Source organism: Trifolium pratense, linkage group LG1, assembly GCF_020283565.1.
Source record: "Trifolium pratense cultivar HEN17-A07 linkage group LG1, ARS_RC_1.1, whole genome shotgun sequence".
NCBI lineage: Eukaryota > Viridiplantae > Streptophyta > Magnoliopsida > Fabales > Fabaceae > Trifolium > Trifolium pratense.
Window position 1 is genome coordinate 30,157,047 of NC_060059.1, and position 21,844 is coordinate 30,178,890.

The window sequence follows — 21,844 nt, forward strand, 5'->3', positions numbered from 1 at the left end:
ACTTATAAAGTGTTCAACATCTCATTTTCTAAGCAATGTGAGACTTAACTCACCTCACACTTGCCACATCAAAATCTCCTCAAGTGTGAGTCATTTAATTCATACACTTGCACCGCCGTTGGCCGTACTCAACGGGACATGCCGCTTGACCACCTTTGTCATGAAGACTTTCGATACAAGGAGTCAATCGAACCTTTCGTCAAACCATCAGCTCTGATACTACTGTTAGGTCACGAGGGGGCTGCTAGGGGATTATCCACATTGAGTTTAAGAGTAACTATATACCAAATGAGTTGGACACTATACTTTTACCCAAAAATGTAAGGCATTAAATTTATGGGTCTTCTCACTTACAAAGTGTCCAACCTCGAGGATGAAAATGAAGATTGAGTATTTAACTTATTTGAGTTAAGAGTTAAACAAATTAAAGGACAAGAGTTAACTTTGACCATTTAAAAAAAAATCTCTATATTTGATATAAAAAAAAAAAAAAAAAAACTCTATATAATTATAAAAACGCAATAATTATTATGAGACTTCACTAATGACATGTAAGCACTTTGATAACAATATTCTATCTAACTCAGCTCTCATAAAATCTAACTTGAATTGTTATCAACCTACGTTGACTACAAACATTTTTTTTTGGTTACACTACAAACATTTTTAGTATAATTTAGAGAATACTAAAATGATCTTTTAGTGGACAAAGGCATGAAACAAAATATAAAAATTAACAAATTAAAGAAGACTTTCTCATAAAAATTAACAAATTAAAGAAGACTTTCTCTTTACATATTTTAATTTCTCTTTTAATTAATCCCACTCCCTCTCTTCTATGTATACCTCTCACTCTCAAGCCAGACACAGAGGTGTGAACAGAGAAAATCTCTGTTACATATTAAATGGAAGAATATTGCTAAGAGTTTATCAATTAATAGTACGATACATATAAGATTCTTTGTGTCCATGTTCACTGGTTTGTCTTTTTGCTCAGTGCAAAAGAAGCTTTTGTTCCTCTCATACACAACTTTTGAACCCCACCCTTTGTGCAGAAAATGACTTTTATTATGTCCTAAAAGAGTTGATAGATATATTATTTAAATATATTTAAATTAATATAAAATTCAATTATATTAATGCATAAAGTATAAAATTGTCGATAAATTATAAAACAACTTAAATATATACATGGTAAAATTTGAAGAAAAAAGCTATCATGATGATCTAACTTAACTATGGTGAACACAAAAACTGGGAGGAGGATAAGAAAGGAGAAGATAATACCTTCGGTTTAGAGTTTCAATCATATCAAAATATCTTAAGGAACAAGGGTTACAAGTATATGTACTAGAGTAGGCTAGATGATAGAAGTTTTTTTTTTTTTTTTTTGACAAATGATGATAGAAAAGATTAAACCACGCTTTTCATACACGTAATTGCATCGCCATTGTCGCTTTACTCAACGAGACACGTTGTCTCACCACCTATGTCAGAAAGACTTTCGATATAAGGCGAAGGTCGAACCTTCGTCGAACTATCGGGCCTTGATATCACTGTTGAGTCATGAGAGAACAACCCCGATGATCATCAACATTGGACTTAAGAGCTACCATACAAGTGAGTTATACATCACATCTTTACCCATAAGATATTAGATTTATGAATCATCTCACTTATAAAGTGATCCACCTCCACTTTTTTAAACAATGTAAAACTTAATTAACACCGCTAGCCACAACAATCGTAACCTATAATACTCATATCATAAACAATGATAAAGCTAGCCGAAATTTTACTATAGGGGCAAAATATAAAGGAAAAAAAAATAAGTCTCATGAGTTTAACTTAGTTGGTATGATGTTGCATTATATATGCAGTGGCCGGGGTTCGAACACCGGTCATCCCACTTATCTGCCTTTAAAGTGAAATTTCTAGCCACTACGCTACTTGACCAAAAAGAAAAAAAAAATTATTAAAATTTTGAACAATATTTTTTTTAACAAACAAAAATGGATCATATATACATCAGAAACTAAATAGCACGAGGTATGCCGAAAGAGACTACCATAAGTTATACAAAGAATTAATCAGAATGAACCATAAAAAAAAAAATAGTTGATACCTAGACATAACAAAGGGTTCGACCACCAACTATGCAAGTTTGCACTAACGTCTCATGCGTCGTCTTCAGCCACCAAAAAAAGTAAATTTTAAAATTGTCCATTAGTTGAGATAACGTTTTTGCTGATTTACCGATAATTTCTCTCATTCCAAAAATCTCAAACACAAAGAAACCATATGAACTGCAAAAAGTTCGCCGTACTTGACGACCACCTGTTGCGTCGACGAACTGAAAAAGATAGATCAGATGAATTTTGAGGGTCCCCGAAAAAAAAAAACCAATCCAAGACCGAACCGACAACTATAAAGAGCCAAAAGTATTGTCTCAACAACTTTTGTTATTGATAAAACTCTGTGGGTAGTAAAAAATGGAAATGTCAAAATAAGATGAACAAATTTACTACATCAAATAATAAATTTGTGACTTTCTTATTTCTATTGATTTTTCATAAAATAATCTTATTTGAGGTAGGATAAAATTATACTAACTTATAACAAAAACTAAATAAATTTTAAATTATGAAATCGTCAAAATCACCTTAATGATAAACAACTTATCGTCCTTATCATAAAAATATAATGAAAATACGTCGTAAAATGAAAAAGAAAATGCTAAACAGTATTTTTGGGTACTCTTTAAGCACCTCAAATAGCAAAAATTTTAAATGTGTGAAATCAACTTATAGAAAACTGAAATATTTTACTTTTTGAAGAAATTATTTCTTTAAGTGAAATGCATAAAAAATGTTCCAAGAACACCGTTTAGCACGACAAAAAAAAAAAAAAGTGTAAAAAAAAAGTGCACCGTAAGTTGTTATGAACAAATTTCTTAAATTTCTCATTCTTTGAGCAACATTCCAAAACAAAGTTTCTTAAAGAAGAATAGACGTTATGAATTTCAATGGAGACAGAAAGGATCCAAGGACCTGTACGTTTGTTTTGACGTGTCAGAAACTCATAAAAAGCTGTTATTGCCATAAGCAGCAACCACATTATGCTGTCCTTCCCATCCCAACCGTCTAACGGGAATCTCGTTGAGTAACCTAACCATGATCAATAAATAAAAAATACTGTATTTGGCTTATAAAAAAGAAATTGGCTACCGCTACTCCCTCCGTCTCAAAATAATTATAACAATTTGATCATGTGTATTATTCATGCAAGTTACTTTGAACATATTTTTTTACTAATATAAAAAAGATAAATATTAGTATATGAGATTTTGTTAGATTTGTCTCGATGAGTACTATCAAAATGTCAATTTTTCATAATTTTTAGCAGGAGAATGTTAACTTGTTCCCTTAAGGCACATGTTAAGGAAGCAAAAATAGAAATTATTAAATGCTAATTTGTGCATTTTGAAGCATTAAATTTCTTGTATCATTAAATGTTAAATTTCTATTTTGGTATATCTTAACATGTGCCTTAAGGGCACATGTTAACAAGACCCTTTTTAGTAATACACAACTAAATATATTAATGATCAAAATTGTGCATCGACAAGTGTGCAGTTGTAAAATGTGACAATTATTTTGGGACGGATGGAGTATTATTTAAGAATATTAAATTAATTAAGTGGTTAATAAGTTTTTTTATTTTAAAAAATTTGAATTGAATTTTTTGTAGAAATAATTTTTTTGTCATATTTACTTCACAGTCAATCTTTAAATTACTAGATTTCATTCTTGTAAAAATCAAAGGATAATACCAAAAAATAAATTTGGCTATTCTTCAAATATACTAAATAAATAAATTAGCTTGTGGCATTAAAGCACCGCAATTTTTTTTTTTGAAAAAGCCAAAATGGAATATATTAACACAAACAGTCTCCCCAGCACAAGACGTACCAAGGTAGACTACAAAAGTTTACACTAAAGTCAAGGAAATGCAAATACAAGCACAGACAAATCATACAAGGCCCAAACATAACAAAGGACTAGACCACCAGCTATGGTAGTTTGAAACTAACGTGATATTCGTCGGCTTCAACCACCTAAAGTAGAAAAGCTTGATCTTGTCCAACAAAAGATGAGGTGTGTCTGTTGAGCCTTTGAACAAGCGATGATTTCTCTCTGTCCATATCACCCAAACACAAACTAGCCAAAGAAGCTGCAGAAAGGATCGCCACGCTCGAGATACACCTGCGGAAACTGTAAACTGGACAAAATGGTCATGTAAAGTAGTAAAAGCCACCGGAGGAATGCCAACTCATGCACAAACTAAGTCCCAAAGAGATGCAGCAATGCTACATGACGAAAATAAATGGTAGGCCGACTCAGCCACTCCACAACCAAAAACACAGGTATCAGTAGTAGAAGACAAAGCACCGCAATTTTTAGCTCAAAATTTTGGGATTTTCAATATCATAATTGAATGAATATTTAATTATTTTTATACTAATGGTATATATAAATTAAATTCATGTAGAATATTTTTTTTTAAGAATTACTTAATTTTTAAAAAATATGAATTACTATAAAACAAGAAAGTAAGTTTATTTGTTCTATAAATACAACTTAATCGTAACTGAAATGACATTAATATGCAATAACTTTAATTTAAATTGCGGACCAATAAATTACTTGACAAGTTCAGATTGTATAAACCAAAATATTAGGTTCAAATGATTGGCTAGACTTCACTTGTGGCAGAAATCTGCATATAGATTCTGAGGCTGTGGTGAGTGTACTCAAGAAAAGAAACTCGACGAGTTCTTTAGGTTGTTCCTTGCTGAATCAAATTTCGAAAATGTTGGAGAAAGATTGGTTAGTTGAAATATCTCATACTTAATGGGAAGCTAATAAGTATGTGGATGTTTTGGCTAATATTGGATGTTCGTTCCATTATAACATTGTTTTTTATGATAGTATCCATCATAAATTAGGGACATGTATAATTTTGATCTATTGGGGCACTCCACCCTAGATTGATTAACTTATAATTTTCTTTTCTCGGGTTTTTGCCCTCTTCATCATAAAATAAAAATCTGGATTACCTGATCCTCTAAAAAAATGATTAAATATGTTTTCAGCTCTCAAAATATACCAAATTTCACTTTTAGGCCTCTAAAAAGTTTCTTTGAACTTTGGTCTCTAAATTTTGAGTTTTCAATTTTATTCTTCTATTTTTTTTTCTCTCAAAAGTTCCTTTGAACTTTGTATTTTATGGTCTTAATAATTATATACTTTTTAAAAAATCATTTAAAACGTAATACCTCAATTTTTATTTATTTTTCTACTATATATTTACTAAGCATCAATTCTTTAAAAAGTTGTTAATATTTTACAATTTTTTTCCTAATATGTTACGTGTGGGGAATTTTTCCCCAAATTATTATTATTATTTAAAAAATCTGTTCAAATGGGTTGTCATTTACTCCCTCCGGACACAAATATAAGGAAAAAAAACTTTAAATTTTGGAAATAAATATAAGCAAAACTATTTTTAAACTAATTAATACTACGATTCCTAATATACCCTTATTTAATCATTTCACTTTTCAAAAGTTTATGTGATTCCAAAGGCATAAATCACTTTTCAAAGGGTAATATAATAAACTTAACTCATGATTTGCATTAAATCAAGAAAATTAACTACACTTAATTAAATTTCTTAAACATCGCGTAAACAATTATTTTATTTTTGTTATATTTGTGTCTGGAGGAGTATTTTTTTTCCTTTCATTTTCTCGAGGAAAAAAGAGTAAAATTTTCTATTTCTGACACTGAGATTCTCCCCTAGCTATTCCTCTTAATTTTCCCTTTCAGTTTTTGTTTCCATTTCCACCGTTCTCTGCGTGACTTGATAGCATAGCACCGTCGTTTCAAGAAACGCGTTGACCTTTTCTTTTTTGGGTTGTGTTCCACCAATTCAAAGTTTTGATCTTTCTGAAGATTTTAAAGTTGCAACATGATTTTTAGTCAAAAGGGTCAAATGGGTTTCTTCCAAATCATTAGATTCATCTAAATTCTCGCTTCAATTTCATTTTTGGTTTTCTCTGTTTTTGTTTGTGTTTATGTTTTATGTTGTTCTTGATGGATAATTCGGATTCAAAGGTTGTTATTAATGATGTTAAGAATTACATAATGGATAAACCTGTTGTAGCTTGTGTTATGGATGGTGTTAAAGTTGAAGATCATGTCAATGGTGAAGATGATAGTGATTCTAATTCTTTGTTGCCTCCTAGAAGAGGTTGTATGTCAAGAAACTGTAATAAGACAAGAAGGAAAGTTCAATGGAATGATAAGAATGGTAATAAACTTGCTGAGGTTTTGGAATATGAACCAAGGTAACTTTTTATTTTTATTTATTTTATAATTGTTATATATTTTTGGTGTGTAATCACAATAATCTGAATTGTTCTGTTTTGCTTTTGCATTGATTGATTTGTTTTCCTTTTATAGTAACTTGTTTTCCAATTTTATAATTTGAATGTTGTTTTTTTTTTTGACGTGAATAATTTGAATGTTGTTGGTTATATCTTGAACATAGCTTTTTATTTTTTGTCAAGTAGAGTAATAGTTAGACTTAGACTCACATAGTTTAAGTGTGCGGAATTTAGGGTTCGAATTCAGGTCCTACAAATTAATGTCTCTTACAACTACCAATAGAGTTGTAATCTTGAAAATAGTTTTAATTTGTAGTCTTCAATAGGGGATTGCAGAAGCAATATATATGATTTTGAGGTATTCACGAAGATATGGCAAACCGACAATTTCAAAGGCATCGACCACATTTTTCTGCAGCCACAACTGCAATTTAAAACCATGATTTTCAACATTTATGATCTACTAATTTACTAATTTGACATTTTTGTTTTTTCCCCCTAATTTAGAGCATGTGCTGTGGTGAATGTTTGCTAGATATATGTTATGAAGTAGTGATGACATTGACATGTATTCAAATCTAGTTCTGTATATGGAATGTTGTGAGTTGTTATAAGTTTTGGACAAATAAGCAACTTTTCTGGAATAGGTTGATTGAAACTTTGATGTCGATCATCTTTGTGCTCATTAGGTGTTTAAAATGTATTCATGATGATCATCATTTCTTTTTTGTATTAATTTTTTTGGGCAGACCACCATTTTTGGTCCTAGAAGTGTATCTCGCCATTACATTCGTCCCTGAATGTATCGAAATTTCAATTAGGTCCATGAGTGTCTCTTTTATTAGTCATCTTGGTCCTCAAATGTGTTTTTCGTTAGTCAATTTAGTCCATAAAATTACTAACAAAAGAGGCACAAGGATGTATTTGCAATTTTGATACATTCAAGGACCAATATGACAGCGAGTTATACTTTCAGGGAGTAAAATGGTGTATTGCCCTAATTTTTTACATCCATTTTGTATTAAATTAAATTAAATGTGCTTTATTTTAATAAAATCAGGGCTTTTTAAAAAAAAAAAAAAATTTAATAAAATCAGGTCAGAATAATATAATTTTGCTTTCATGTCTCTGTCAAAATGGAAAGTTGAAGTAGAAATAAGGAACTAATAGAACTCATTCTTCTGTATGATGTTAATGATTACATAACATTTATAGATTGTTTATTTATGTGTCTTAGGAGGTTCTTTGAACCAGCACTTGAGTCTTAATTTAGACATTCTTTTATCATTTTTAATTCTCTTTTCACTGTTTTCTCATTTGACTTTCTGGTTTTTCTGTTGCTGTTGAAAATTTCCAACATACTGAATGGGAACTTGTGACCCTTTTTTTGATACATTTGGATTTTCAACTGATGAGTTTACCTTGCAATTTCTCTCTTTGTACCTATTGTTGGTAGGCCTTTATACCTTATCATTCATTGGCGTATTTGAGTTTATCTACTAGCAAGTACTTTTGGAAGCAACTTACATGTCCATAAGTTGATTTCAGTTTGTTTCCGTAAGCACTCCAGAATAGCTTATGGAAACAACTTATAACTTATGTAAAAACAGTTTGACGTTATTTTATCTTTTGTTATAGGAATAGGTCATGCATAAACACTTACATGATAAACGTTTATGCTATAAACACTTAATTAAGATGTTTATCCAAATAGGGCCGAAATTCTGTTTCTACGTTGAACGTTTTTTAGGCCTTAAGGTAGAATAGTCTAATGACGGGGTATCTTTATGGTAATATACAAGTTCTACTTCTGTAGGGTTCTCTTTGTCAGATATCTATAGGATTGGAGGGTGTATGCTATTAAATCTTCTTAACCGGATGATATTTTGTCCTGTAATGTGATGTCCACTCGTATGGACAAACAAATTACTGAATGCCAAAATTACTATTTTAATTAATCACAAATAAGTTTGAAATAGCTTCTACCATTTTAAGTAAGTTCTCATAAAAATCATTTTTAGAAATATAAAATTAAAATCATTTTTAAAAATCTATAACAACCAAGCCCTCCTAAGTACAAGAGTTTCTACTGAAATGACATATATATACGGTTTTCTATCTTTGCAATCATGATCTTTGTTTTACTTTCGTGCAAGTTAAGAATGAATGATAGGTTCATAATTTTCTCACATTTGGTCTCCAAATTGTGTTTGCAGTGATGTCAGTGACTCAGAAGATGACGAAGATTCAGATTCTTGTATCTGTACAATAATGTAGAAATCATCTTGATAATAGCTGTCTCAAACTCTCTACTGGATTATTCAGAGGCATAATTGTAGCTTGCCAACCCTGAATTTTACCAAACTAGAGACAAAACATGTTTGATCTTTGTCATGAGGTGGAGCCACATAGTCCAAATGATAACCTCGACACGCGGTTTCTCAAGTCTACCGATACTTGAATTCAGTTCACCTTATTGAATCCAAGTATCGAGATGGTTCTTACACGGACTGTGCGATGAATTCTTGGATTGTAGTTCAAAACACGCGTTACTTCCAGCAATATGATTTGGATGGTGATGATAGCTTTCATGCTTAACCACATTCTACTGATGCTGTAATAGTTGTGCATTCAACTGATTAGAATCATTATCTTTCTAATTATAGAGGTCAAACCTCCATTATTTCATTTTGTTTTTCTTGTTCCTCATTGTATGGAACAAATTTTCACGATTCAAGTTCTTGTTTTTGGTTTCAAATTTCAAAGAGCCTAGCTGCGAGACTCACATACACCACTAGGTGTAGAGAAGAGGTTATTGTAGGTTCGAACCGCATCCTACGGGACCATGATTCACTCGCAGGTAATTACGTTGAAGTCTGGTTCTTGTGTGCTGCTTGCAACTTCGCCATATAGAGTCAGCTTGTGCTCTTGAAGTTTGTATTCACTTCTACCTTTTTAAGTGAATCTACTCTTCATATCTGACTTATGTTGTAGACACTGTCTTAGAAAAAGTCTCTTCTATTTATGAATCTACTTAAGGTGTTTTTGGATTGACATATTTGAGTTTATCTAATAGCAAAAGCACTTGTAAGACTTTTTCAAGAGCTTATGACATGTCCATAAGATGTTTTAAGCCTTTTTACAAAAGCTCTCCTGAATAACTTATGAAAATAGCTTATATTTTATATGAGAAGAGTTTGATTTTATTTTAACTTTAGCATATGTGCTTAATTAAGTTGTTTATTCAAACATGTTCTAATTATGTGTTTACCTTGATATTATCTTTGTATGAAATATGAACTTTATCAGGACATATATGCAGACCTCACTCTATTGAAGTGGAGTTGACTCCTTGTAGATGGTGGAGGCTCTAAATAAAATATTGGCCAAATGTTCTTTTAAGTTTTGCGTTTGTTATCTTCAAGTTATTCACCGTTACAAAAACGCTAAAGTAACTTAGTGGAGGTGGCAATGAACACTGCATTTTGGCTTTCAAATAACAAGAATCATGGTTCAGTGTCACCTCGCTAAGTTCACGGTTATGTCAGTGTTTTTGTAACGGAGGCCGTAAGAGTAACGGTGCAATAAATTAAAAACTTAAAACAACTTATTTGTTACTTAAAAAACTTAAAGGACATAGTATATGTTACAAACGTGAAACTCAAAGATCCCTAAATGCATTTCGTTTAAAATATTTGTAGAACTCACTTTTGTAGTAGTTTAAACCTTATTATGAAGTTTTATAAGAGATTGGAGATAAGCGAACGTGATTACTCATTCTCTAATAAGATTGACAATATCTACTCATTTTTGTAGTAGTTTAAACCTTATTATAAAGTTTTCTAAGAGATTGGAGATAAGCGAACGTGATTACTCATTCTCTAATAAGATTGACAACATCTTCTGCTAGTCGCCAAATCAAATATTTTCTCCTATTTTTATAAAGTAAGAGTTTAATTCTGTTATACTTCTAAAATAATATGAGTTTAATTCTGTAAAAAAAAAAAAAAAAAAAAAGAGGGTAAATAGGGTTTTACCCTCTGCAAAATACCAGAGTTTTGCTTTATCCGTGCAATTTTTTTTTTTTTATTTCTTCCCTACCATATGAAGATTCTTTACTTTTGCCCCTCGATTGTACAACAAGGTAGATGACTGTACCAGAATCTTGATGTGGCATGTCTAGTGGCTTTTATTTCATTTTTTTAAAAAAATTTATTGATGCCACTTAGATAAATATATTTCCACCTTTACATTTCTTTTTTGTCAAGATCTTTACGTGTATATTAAAAAAAGTAACAAAAAAAGAACAATCTTTAAAAAAAAAATGCAGAACTCAGAAACTTAAACGCAGAAGCTTCTTCATCTCCCTCACAACATCATCAAGGAACAATCTTTAAAAAAAATGCAGAACTCAGAAACTTCTTCATCTCCCTCACAACAACATCATCACCTTAAAACTTAAACTAAAAAATCAATTAAAAAAAAATGCATCAAATCGAGATCAAGAGAAAAAAAGTAAGATCAGAAGTTTGCGTTCTAGATGAAATCGAGTATTTTGCTAAAGAAAATATGGAAAAAGATGAGATTATTTTTTCTTTCATTTTCTGATTATTTTTTAATTTTTTTTACACATATTTACTTATGTGGCATAAAAAATAATAAACAAAATATACAAATTTTTTTTGCAACTCGAGTATTTTGCAGGGGTAAATCCCTATTTATAAAAAAAAAATAAAAATGAAAGGATAGTGTTGTTAAGCAATCACAACTGTCTCATGCAACTTGATAAGGAATAAACAACAGGTGAATCAAACTTCATGGTTGTTGATCTATGATTGGTGTCCACTGTCAACAGATAATGTTGCTGGTCTTATGTTTCCATCTATCATGTGATTTCTCACCAACTAGAAATTGGCTTATCAATTCCATGAAATTAATATTTATAAGCTACTATATAAGTTAGATAATATATTACTATATGATAGACTTTCTAGCTTTAAGCTTCCAAACTAGCTGAAATATGAACCTCGTTGCTTATATATTCAACAACTTAAGAATAAAAGAGTTAGAGAAGGGAAAAAATATGCATCAAATTTTTTCAAGTTTATTGTTGAATAATAAAATTTTCCATGAAATGAAATGAAATGGATAAAAAATCTTATAATTGACAGAAATTTCCTATAAATTTTATTCATAGATATTTTTTTAATCAAACAAACTTAATTTATATCATTAACTAATAAGTGTTCAATACATAAGGGAATAATATCTTAATATCTAGATATTTTTAATATAAATGAATTTGGTTAGAAATGATTTACACACCCTTTTTTTTTTTCCATTCAGCAAATTCCCAAATTATGGTTTTATATGAAATAAATATTTTACAAGTTACTTAATTTGAAAAATCTTTTGAATTATTTGCTCAAGTTGCTAGTCATAAATAAGGGTTTGACTACTGATGACAGTCAATTATATGATATTTTTAGTAGTAATTTAGGGTAGTTTTAATAGCAATTGAAGCCCAAAAACAAGCAAATACCTGAAAAAGTGAAGTTACTTCGCCAGAAGCAAGAAAAGTGGAAAAAGCAGCAAAAAAGGGCAAAAACATAATAAACAGCGCAACCATCGTACCTACGATGAGATCCCAACGTGGTGCGATGAGAAGGCGGTTTAAATTGAAGAAAATCTGCAACAAATATTTTTCATCGTACCACGATGACTTGTCATCGTGGCACGATAAAAGGCGGTTGAAGAAAACAGAAAATCTGGAGAAGATATTCCATCGTACCACGATATGATCCATCATGGCCACAATGAGGAAAAATTACACGCCATCGTGGCCACGATGGGTGCGATGGACGCGCAGAGAAAGCCTAAACCCAGCTGAAAAACTATAAATAGAGCATTCCTCCTTCACTATTATTCATTCCAAAATATTCAGAGACATTGAATATTCACTCTAGAGTTATGAGAACTCTAAGGAGGAGGCAAGGAGGCCAAGGAACTCCAAGGTCAATAAGGTTCTTTTCTGTTCTGTCTTTGTAATTTATTTTTCCTAGGTTAGGTAGAGTCGATGAACTCCCTTACGAATGCTTGGGTTTGTATAATTTGGGTATAAATTCAGTTGTTCCTATTGAAACTCTTTTATTTTATGGTTTTTATATTTATTTTAATACTGATCACATTAGAATAAACAAGGTTATCAAAACCGGACCTGTCGGACCGGGAACCGGGCATGAGGACGGTTCGGTTAGGAGCAAAAACCGGACAGTAAACCGACCGGAAAAAAACGTTCAGACCGGTTACGAACCGGTTCAAACCGGTGAACCGGCCGGCCGGTTCAGCGGTTCAACGATTTTTTCCTTTTATTTTTAATTAAAAATTTGGAAAAAAAAATAGTTTTTTTTTTTTTTGCATTACCTATTCCTCTGTGTTGTTCCAAATAGAAATAGTAAACATAAAGAAGAAGAAGAAACAGAGTAATCAAATAGAAATAGAGTGAAAGATAAAAAAAACTTGAAAGAAACAAATAAAACAAGATATGAAAAGGAAGAGAAAAGAAAATTGTAGATGTGCACTTCAATCAATGTATAATAATAAAGAATAAGAAGAAGAAGAATGAATAGAAGTTGAGTTTTAGAACAAGGATGACTGCAATTGTAGATCCTGATGATTGATGAATGATGCTGCTGATTTGTTTTGGAAAATTGAAATACGGCTGCTTAACTTTATTTTCACTTTTGCAAACTTAGGGTTACTTATGTGAACAAGTGGGCTTGGGTTGTTGGGCCAATCATATACACAAACCAAAACTACTTTTCTTTTTTACTACCTATAAAAAAAAAACTTTTCTTTTTTACTTACCCAAATAAAAATAGTAAATTACAAAATATTATACTATAACAAGATTGTCAAATAAAATATATATTTTTTATTTGATTATATATTTACTTTATGACATTTTATGTTTTTAATGTGTGAAATTAGGGAATATTGAGTCATTATTTATATATTTTTATTTATATATTAAATAAAATATATATTTAATTAAAAACGGTCCGACCCTGGCTGAACCCGGTCCGACCAATTGAACCTTGAACCGGTGAGCTCGCCGGTTCGATGACCGGTCCGGTTCTGACAACCTTGAGAATAAAATCTAAGGAGCTAGTGGATATCAGATAGGAAACGAAGCTAGTTATCCCGAAAAAGGACGGTGTGCTAAGGTCCAACATGAGACCATTAAATTCAGCATCTTAGGTCTTAGTATATGATTAAAAGCTTAGTCTAAAACGATAAATTCTACCTGAGGCAGAGTTAGGACTAGTTTAAGGAACACGTGACAACTTGCGACACATTGAGCCTTAAGGGTAATGATACCAAAGTTTAAACGAGTAAGTGGAACCGACTGGGGCGAGGATATTTAAGCAGAGTAAAGGCAACCCTAACTAGGCTCTGACCAATTTATAATAGAAATAGGGAACAAGTGCTTCCGAACCTATTTTAGAAGACTAATCCTGATAGAAGGGAACAAGGGAATTAACCACCAAGCAGGAGGAAGGGAGGGATTCGAAAACATTTAACCACCCCGCGTGGACACACACACACACCTTTTATTTATTCTTTCAGTCATTTATTTTTTGCAATTTATTTTATCAGCACAACTATCTCCAAACACCAAAGCGAATGCAAAACTATCCAATTCCTATGCGAAACTAGTAATTTTGGCACAATCCATGTGGAGAACGATAACTTATCACTTTATTATTTGATTGCGATTCTGTGTACTTGCAGAGCCACCATCAACTACCTTACCAAAAAAAAAAAAAAGGTTTGACTAATATACATCTAAAAAATAAAACAGTTTGAAAGTAGAAAAAATTGAATTTATACCCAAATTATACAAAACCAAACATTCGTAAGGGAGTTCCTCGACTCCACCTAACCTTGGAAAAATAAATTACAAAGACAGAAAGAAAATAACCTTATTGGCCTTGGAGTTCCATGGCCTCCTTGCCTCCTCCTTAGAGTTCTCCTAACTATAGAGTGAATATTGAATATTCTCAATATTTTTTGGAATGAATAATAATGGAGGAGGAATGCTCTATTTATAGTTTTTCAGCTGGGTTCTGGGCTTTTCTGCGCGTCCATCACACCCATCGTGACCACGATGCCGTGTATTTTCGCCTCATCGTGGCCACGATGGATCATATCGTGGTACGATGGAAGATCTTCTCAGGATTTTCTATGTTCTTTTGAGGTCATCATCGTGCCACGATGACAAGTCATTGTGGTACGATGAAAAATATTTGTTGCAGATTTTCTTCAATTTAACCGCCTTCTCATCGCGCCACGTCGGACCTCATCGTAGGTACGATGGTGCGCGCTGTTTATTACATTTTTGCCCCTTTTGCTGCTTTTTCCACTTTTCTTGCTTCTAGGCCAAGTAACTTCACTTTTCCAGGTATTTGCTTGCTTTTGGGCTTCAACTGCTATTAAAACTACCTAAATTACTACTAAAAACATCATATAATTAACTGTCATCTTGTTCAAAAAAATAATTAACTGTCATCAAGGTGCTACTGTTTGGTTGTTGAAACAAGGAACTTGAAGTCTCTATATATAGCATTGAGCTTCCTCACCATTCATTTCTCTAAGCAATGTGAGACTTCTCCAATATAATTTTCTCGATCTTTTTTTCCTTCATTAGCAATGTGAGACTTACATTGCAATCAACCCCAACAGAAAATTGATTTTTGGAAGGGTGTTTTGAATTCAAAAATTACTTATTTTTGACACGTCTACTACTTAAGTAGCAGAAGGGTAAAATAGGAAACTCCTAGAACTCATGAGTAATCGGTAAGATGAAAAAATAAATCTCATAACGGTCGATGGGTAATAGAGGATTGCAAAAATTGGGTTTAAACCCATTTTCATTATATGTCGGGTACCCTTTTTTTTTAAAAAAATATAAAAAATTCAAAGTCATGGCCCTCATGGGCATAGATAATAGGTATCGAAAAAAGAAATCCTTCTAGGGCCCGTTTGATGCACAGGATAAAAGACAGGATAGGATAACTGAATTATATCCTGTCTCAATCCAGTGTTTAGTGACACAACAGGATATGATAAGTTAATCCTGAAGTTTATCTTATCCTGTCTCTCTAGTTAAAATTCTTATCCTGAATTTGAGCTGAGTTACCAACAGGATAGGATAAGAGAAAAAAAAATTACTGATTTATTCTATAAAATATATTTTAAAATAAAAAATTAAAATTAATAAAATATAAATAATAAAATAATTTGATAGTAAATTAATAATAAAATAATTAATTTTTAAATATAAAAAAATGTGATTTTCTCACAAGGGCAATTTTGTAATTTATATAATCTAAAAAATCGAAATTCTACTAAAATTACAATATTTTAAAGTAAAATAATTATTAAAAAATAACTATTAAAAAATTCTACTTAATTTAAATTTTATAACAAATTAAATATAATTATTTTACAATGGTAATTTTATTATTTACGTATAAGATATATCATATATTTATTTAGCTTATCTAACATGTATATATCATTGGGTTTTTTTTTTAAAAAAGTAATATATCATTGAGTTATTTATTTGATCATGATTCATATAAAAAATTTAAAATTAAGCTTGATTATTTTCTCATGATTTTTATTTAAAATTATATAAAGGTATTTGATTACTTAATTATATTTTTTATTTATAAAATTCAAAGTATTACAAAATAATTTTTAAAAAATAACAATTCTTTTACAAGGGTAATTTTGTCATTTAACTATGTTATACATGTTATCATATTATTATGAGTTAGTATGTATTCAAAACATTATATAATAATTATCATATTTGCTATCTTGTGTGTAACACCCAAACCCATTATTGTAGTGATTCTATGTTTATTAAATCTTTTTCAAAATACGCAACGGAAAAATTGAAAGTTATTTATAAACATTGGTTCTAGGTATTACACTCCTCTTTACAAAAATACTAATGTAGTTAATTAGTAAAAATACTCGTTTATACAAATCTTAAATCAAATAATGTATTTATTAACTATACAAAACAACCTAGATAAGGAGACTCTATATACATATAAAACCCCTTTTTCCCGTGTCACAATCAGAGCGAAACTTCACCGACGACTCGACATCGATAAACACATAACCTGTGAAATCTGGTCCCAAACCAGTCAAATACACAAAACGGAGAGTTAGATAACATAAACATCAACATACTAGTGTGAGAAATATACTCACACTTCATCATTATTATCATGCATATTCTAACTCACAAATATACATTAATATCTTCATTCAATAATAGATTACAAGATAATTGTAATCAAAACATCATTTACAAACAACAAAGCATCACAAGCATACATTCTCAATCTTAGTTCAATTATAAGATTATTAGGCATCAACACATAGAAGTATCATTTAGGGTTAATAAAACATCTAACACTTCAATCAATTATAGATTACAATATAATTGTAATCAACACATCATCTAGCAAGTATAGACAATTCATCTCAAGTTCAAGATATGTGTCACACACCAATTATCACGTAATGTACAGATAATCCTAATGCAATCTAATGCCACAACTCATGCTATGTCACTCTAGACATATCTAATGCATGTGGTACCATCTTCTTTATTAGAGTATCTCACCTCTAATATCCTTCTTTATCGGATAAATATAATCCGATATCCTTCTTTATTGGAATATCCAATATCCCTAATATAATTCATGAATGCATGTATGTTTTCATGAATACTCTCACACAATCATTTTAATTAGCATTAAGCTCTTCCTTTACTAATGTGGAACACTATCCAACATTACTTCTTTATTAAGATAACACTATACCTTAATATCCTTCTTTATTAGAATAACATAATTCTAATATTCTTCTTTATTAGGATTACAATATAATTCCTAATATTCTTCTTTATTAAGTTGATTTACACCTTAATATTCTTCTTTGATATTTAAACAAACATCATCAACAATCATCAACAACAATTATATTTCACACATACCTTCAATAATTCATCAACACATACAATGCATTTACTCACATTTTAACAGAATACTAATAATATAAGTCAATTGTATTAAGCATGCATTATCTCACAAAACAAACTCCGGAATCGGAATCTACGCGAAAAACTGGGTAAAATAGGTTCCGAGTGCAAAAGCTGTAAAAAAGTCAACCCTGAGGTCAACCGTTGACTTTTCAGTCTGTTAGCTAAGCGAAGGCCTGACGAGCCGTAGCGAATCTGCCCTGTTCGCTGAGCGAAGGCCTAGCGAGCCGTAGCGAACCACACTAGTGGAACTCATGCTCGTGGCGAGCTGTAGCGAGCCGTAGCGAAGGCCTCCTGTCAGGAATGCTCAAAACATGCGATTTTCACTTCAAATCACCCAAAAATCCCATTTTTCATGTTATAAACCCCAAATAAGTTTATATTCAAGTACACAACACATATATGAACATAAAAGGACGATTCATTTCACCGATCTACCACATATACATCGAAAAAGTAGTGATTTACCACTTTTGATCAAAAAGCTCCAGAACACACAAATCTTGCTCAAACATAAACAAATACCCAATTTTACCCCACAAATTCGTTCTTACTACATGTTAAAAGTACATTAAACATGTTTTAATCATTAGAATTCACTTTTGTTTAGAAAAGATCCCTCAACCCAAAACGAAAATGAGTGAAAGAGTTTGGGAATGGAGGAATCGACATCCTCCCCTCTTTATGACCACTCATGAATATGCAATCTAACTCTCGTACCTTAATCCGACGAAAGCTCGACGATTTGCTCTTGATTCCTCTAGCTCAAGCTTGCCCTAGCTCTCCTCTTGCTCTCCCTTCTCTCTTCCTCCTCTTCAAAGTCACAAAATGTGACACTTTCTCTCTCTAAGGGCTATAAATAGCGCCCCCTCTCATGAGACAAGGTCCATTGGGCCTCAAGCTCAATTGCTCGGCCTAACTCGTGTTAAAACTCACTAACTCGCGCGTTAACTAAAACTCTCGATAAATAACTTAAAGTTATTATCTTACTTAAAAATCACGTCAGCAAATAATTAAGCACTTACATAGTGAATAATAAATTTGGGTCGTTACAACTCTCCCCCACTTAAAAGATTTTCGCCCTCGAAAATTACGCGACTAAATAACTCCGAATAACTCCTTTATCCAATTTTCCAACAAAACATTCCAAACGCTACACAAAACTAAGTTTGACAAGATTAGTTTATCCCATCCAACACAATTTTTGTCTATTTATCAACAAGAGATCAAGGACGGCCAGTTCCTCAATTTGTTGATAGATAGTCAACAATCATGATATCGGCACAAACTATTCTTATCAAACCGCTAAAACGTCCACTTCGCACGAAACAACTCCGGGAGGTATAACCTTCTCCCCCACTTATCTCAAACTCGCCCACACTCTCCTACTAGAACTTCAGGTGCTCACACCTAACGGTTCTATCGTTTTCTAAACATATTCTTCTCAAGAAGAAACTAGGTTTGACGGCGTCTATACTCACGTCACATACAAGGTGTAAAACAAAAACACGATACCTAAACATCTACACATAGATATTCAAGTAACATACATCTACAAATCCTATTTAAGGAAGGTGAACAATCGCCTAATAATGAATCCTAAAACTTCCACAATTCACCTTCATATACACATATCATGTAAGAAAATAATTACCTTAACATGAAAATTATCATGGCAAATAAAGAAATCAAAGCATGTGTAATACATTCAAGTTCGTCTTAAAGAACATAACATAGTCATTCACTATATCACATAGATAACAAAAATGACAAGCCAATTTTCATGACAATTAATCTAGTACATGTTATCAACAAAATATATATCAACACATCCTAGAATTCGCTAGCATTCTACTCTTCTTTCTTTCATGAAAAATTAGTTTTCAAGTCATGTTTTGAATCTACGTTGTATAAAATAAATTCTATTATCCTATACAAGTTAAAATAACAAAATCATTTATCTTTGCATTTTAATTTTACTCACAGTAAATTACAAAGAAAACAAAAATCTCACGTCCAACGATTTAGAACAAAACAACAAAACCATGTTCTGTCAGGGTCGCTTAGCGAGCTCCATCGAGTTCGCGTCGAGACAAAACAGAACATCTCAGACTCAAAGTGAGTCCTAACGAGTTCCCTCGCTAAGCGAAACATCTTCTCGCTTAGTGAGCATTCATTTGAAAACAAATGAATCTAAAGAACATGTCTCTCACCTAGAAAACCACAAAATTAACAAAACAAGTTTAAAGCACACAAGAGTTAGAACTTTAAACACATACTTATTACTTGACGTGATAACTTATAACTACGATAACTATCGATCACATCAAGTATCATTAATCAAGAATGAAATCACATCATGTTTTAAGTGTTTAATCTTACTTAAAGCATCAACAAAACAAAATTCTGGTATGGCTCCCTCGCTTAGCAAGAGCTAACGAGCTCCTGGCGAGACAAGTCAGAACTTCCCCAGGATTTAGTGAGACTTAGCGAGACTCGGCAAGGTCCATCCATTCACCTAGCGAGCACATCCAAAAATTTGGGTGCTCTGCTACGGTTTTGAACTTATGCTCACCAAAAATCTCGTTTTCTCGACTCACCGATCCATAAAAACCCACAAATTCAAGCATATAACATCATCAATATCTGTTGGGTTTTTGTATATTGGCTACATTTTGCAAAAACATATTTTAGCCAAGTGTTGAGACAAGTGTGCTGACCCCAAGTGTTGTGACAAATGTTGGGACACTTTGGAACAACACCTGACTCTGTTCCTGCGCGCGCCAGCTAAGGTGTTATTATTTTCTACGCAATCTTTTGAAGATCTGTTTGAAGAATTTGTTCAAGGTATCTTGCAGAAGAAGGCGCACGTGTTTAATGTGATTCAGGAGGCAGCCAAACCCTAGTTTTATTTTCCAAAGGAATTATATTTTTGGAAAATATATTTTTGCGGTTTCAAAAATATAACTATTATGTTCAGAAATATATCACTGCTGCCGCAATTCTAGAAGCCCTAATTTTGTCTTGAAGCCCAAGTCATTCTACTACTATAAATACGAAGGCAAGCATATGGTTTCAAGCATCTAAAATCGTGTTCTTACAAAGCGTGTGTTTTAGGGATTTTAGAGTGTTAATTGTGAGCCTATCTTGTGTCTCATTGATGCAAGCTTAGGACCTGAGTGTTATTGAGTTGTAAGTGTGAACTTCTCCTAAGCTTTGAAGTACGGAGATTGTTCTATTGTGTTGTGTGGTTTACTCGCAAGCTTTTAAGCAAGAGTGAATCCTAGTTTCTTAGGAGTGTGTCTCCACCTGTTGTGTTCGTGGAATTGAATAGCAGCGCTGTCTGTGTTGCTAAGGTGGGAATTGGGACGGGGTCTCATATCTAGGAGTTCCTAGGTAGAAGGGTCATTGGGTAGTGATTAAGTGAGAAGTTGTAAACGGGTGAGTTTAGCTTCGAAGTAATACTGCTGATAGTGGACTTCATTCCTGGATTGGTATCCCCCAGAGTAGGCTTTAGGCTGAACTGGGTTAACAACTCTCGTGTGTTATTTACTTTACTGTTTGTGTTGTTTTATGTTATTTGCTCTGTTTATAGACAAGTGTTGGCGCACCAGTTACAACATCTGTCTACAACAGACAAGTGTTGCTACACCTTGAGCAACACCTGTCCACTGTGTGCCAGGAATTTCAATTGGTATCAGAGCAGGCACCCTGTTCTGAATTTTAGGGTGAGCTCCAGGGAAATCGTTTCTGGCAAGGATGGACAAAGAAGGAGGTTTTGTTACCAGACCACCTCTCTTGGTTGGCGCTTCAAACTATGACTATTGGAAGTCCCGCATGATGGCCTTCCTAAAACAAATTGATAGCAAGACATGGAAGGCAATTCTGAGAGGATGGACTCCACCTGTGAAGATGGACAAAGATGGTAAACCAACTCTTGAGTTGAAATCTGCTGAAGAATGGTCCAAAGAAGAAGATGAGCTTGCTCTTGCAAACTCAAAAGCATTATATGCGCTATATAATGGTGTTGACAAGCACATATTCAGACTCATCAAAAAGTGTGTCTGTGCTAAGGAAGCTTGGACAATTCTTGAGACTGTTCATGAAGGTACCTCTAAAGTGAAGCTGTCTAAGCTACAACTCCTAACAACTAAGTTTGAAAATCTAAGAATGAACGATGATGAAACCATTCAGGATTTTCACATGACCATACTTGATTTTGACAATCAATTTGATGCCTTGGGTGAAAAGATACCTGAAGAAAAGCT

The 21,844-nt window shown here is 32.3% G+C and overlaps 1 protein-coding gene across 1 annotated transcript; it reads left to right on the forward strand.

Annotated features, from left to right (window-relative positions):
* The first annotated feature begins 5,801 nt into the window (after positions 1-5,801).
* On the forward strand, positions 5,802-9,165 carry LOC123902941. Its single transcript, XM_045952783.1, has 2 exons — positions 5,802-6,412; positions 8,668-9,165. The coding sequence occupies exons 1-2, from the start codon at positions 6,147-6,149 to the stop codon at positions 8,726-8,728; spliced, it is 327 nt and encodes a 108-aa protein (XP_045808739.1). The 5' UTR covers positions 5,802-6,146; the 3' UTR covers positions 8,729-9,165.
* The last annotated feature ends 12,679 nt before the right edge of the window (positions 9,166-21,844 follow it).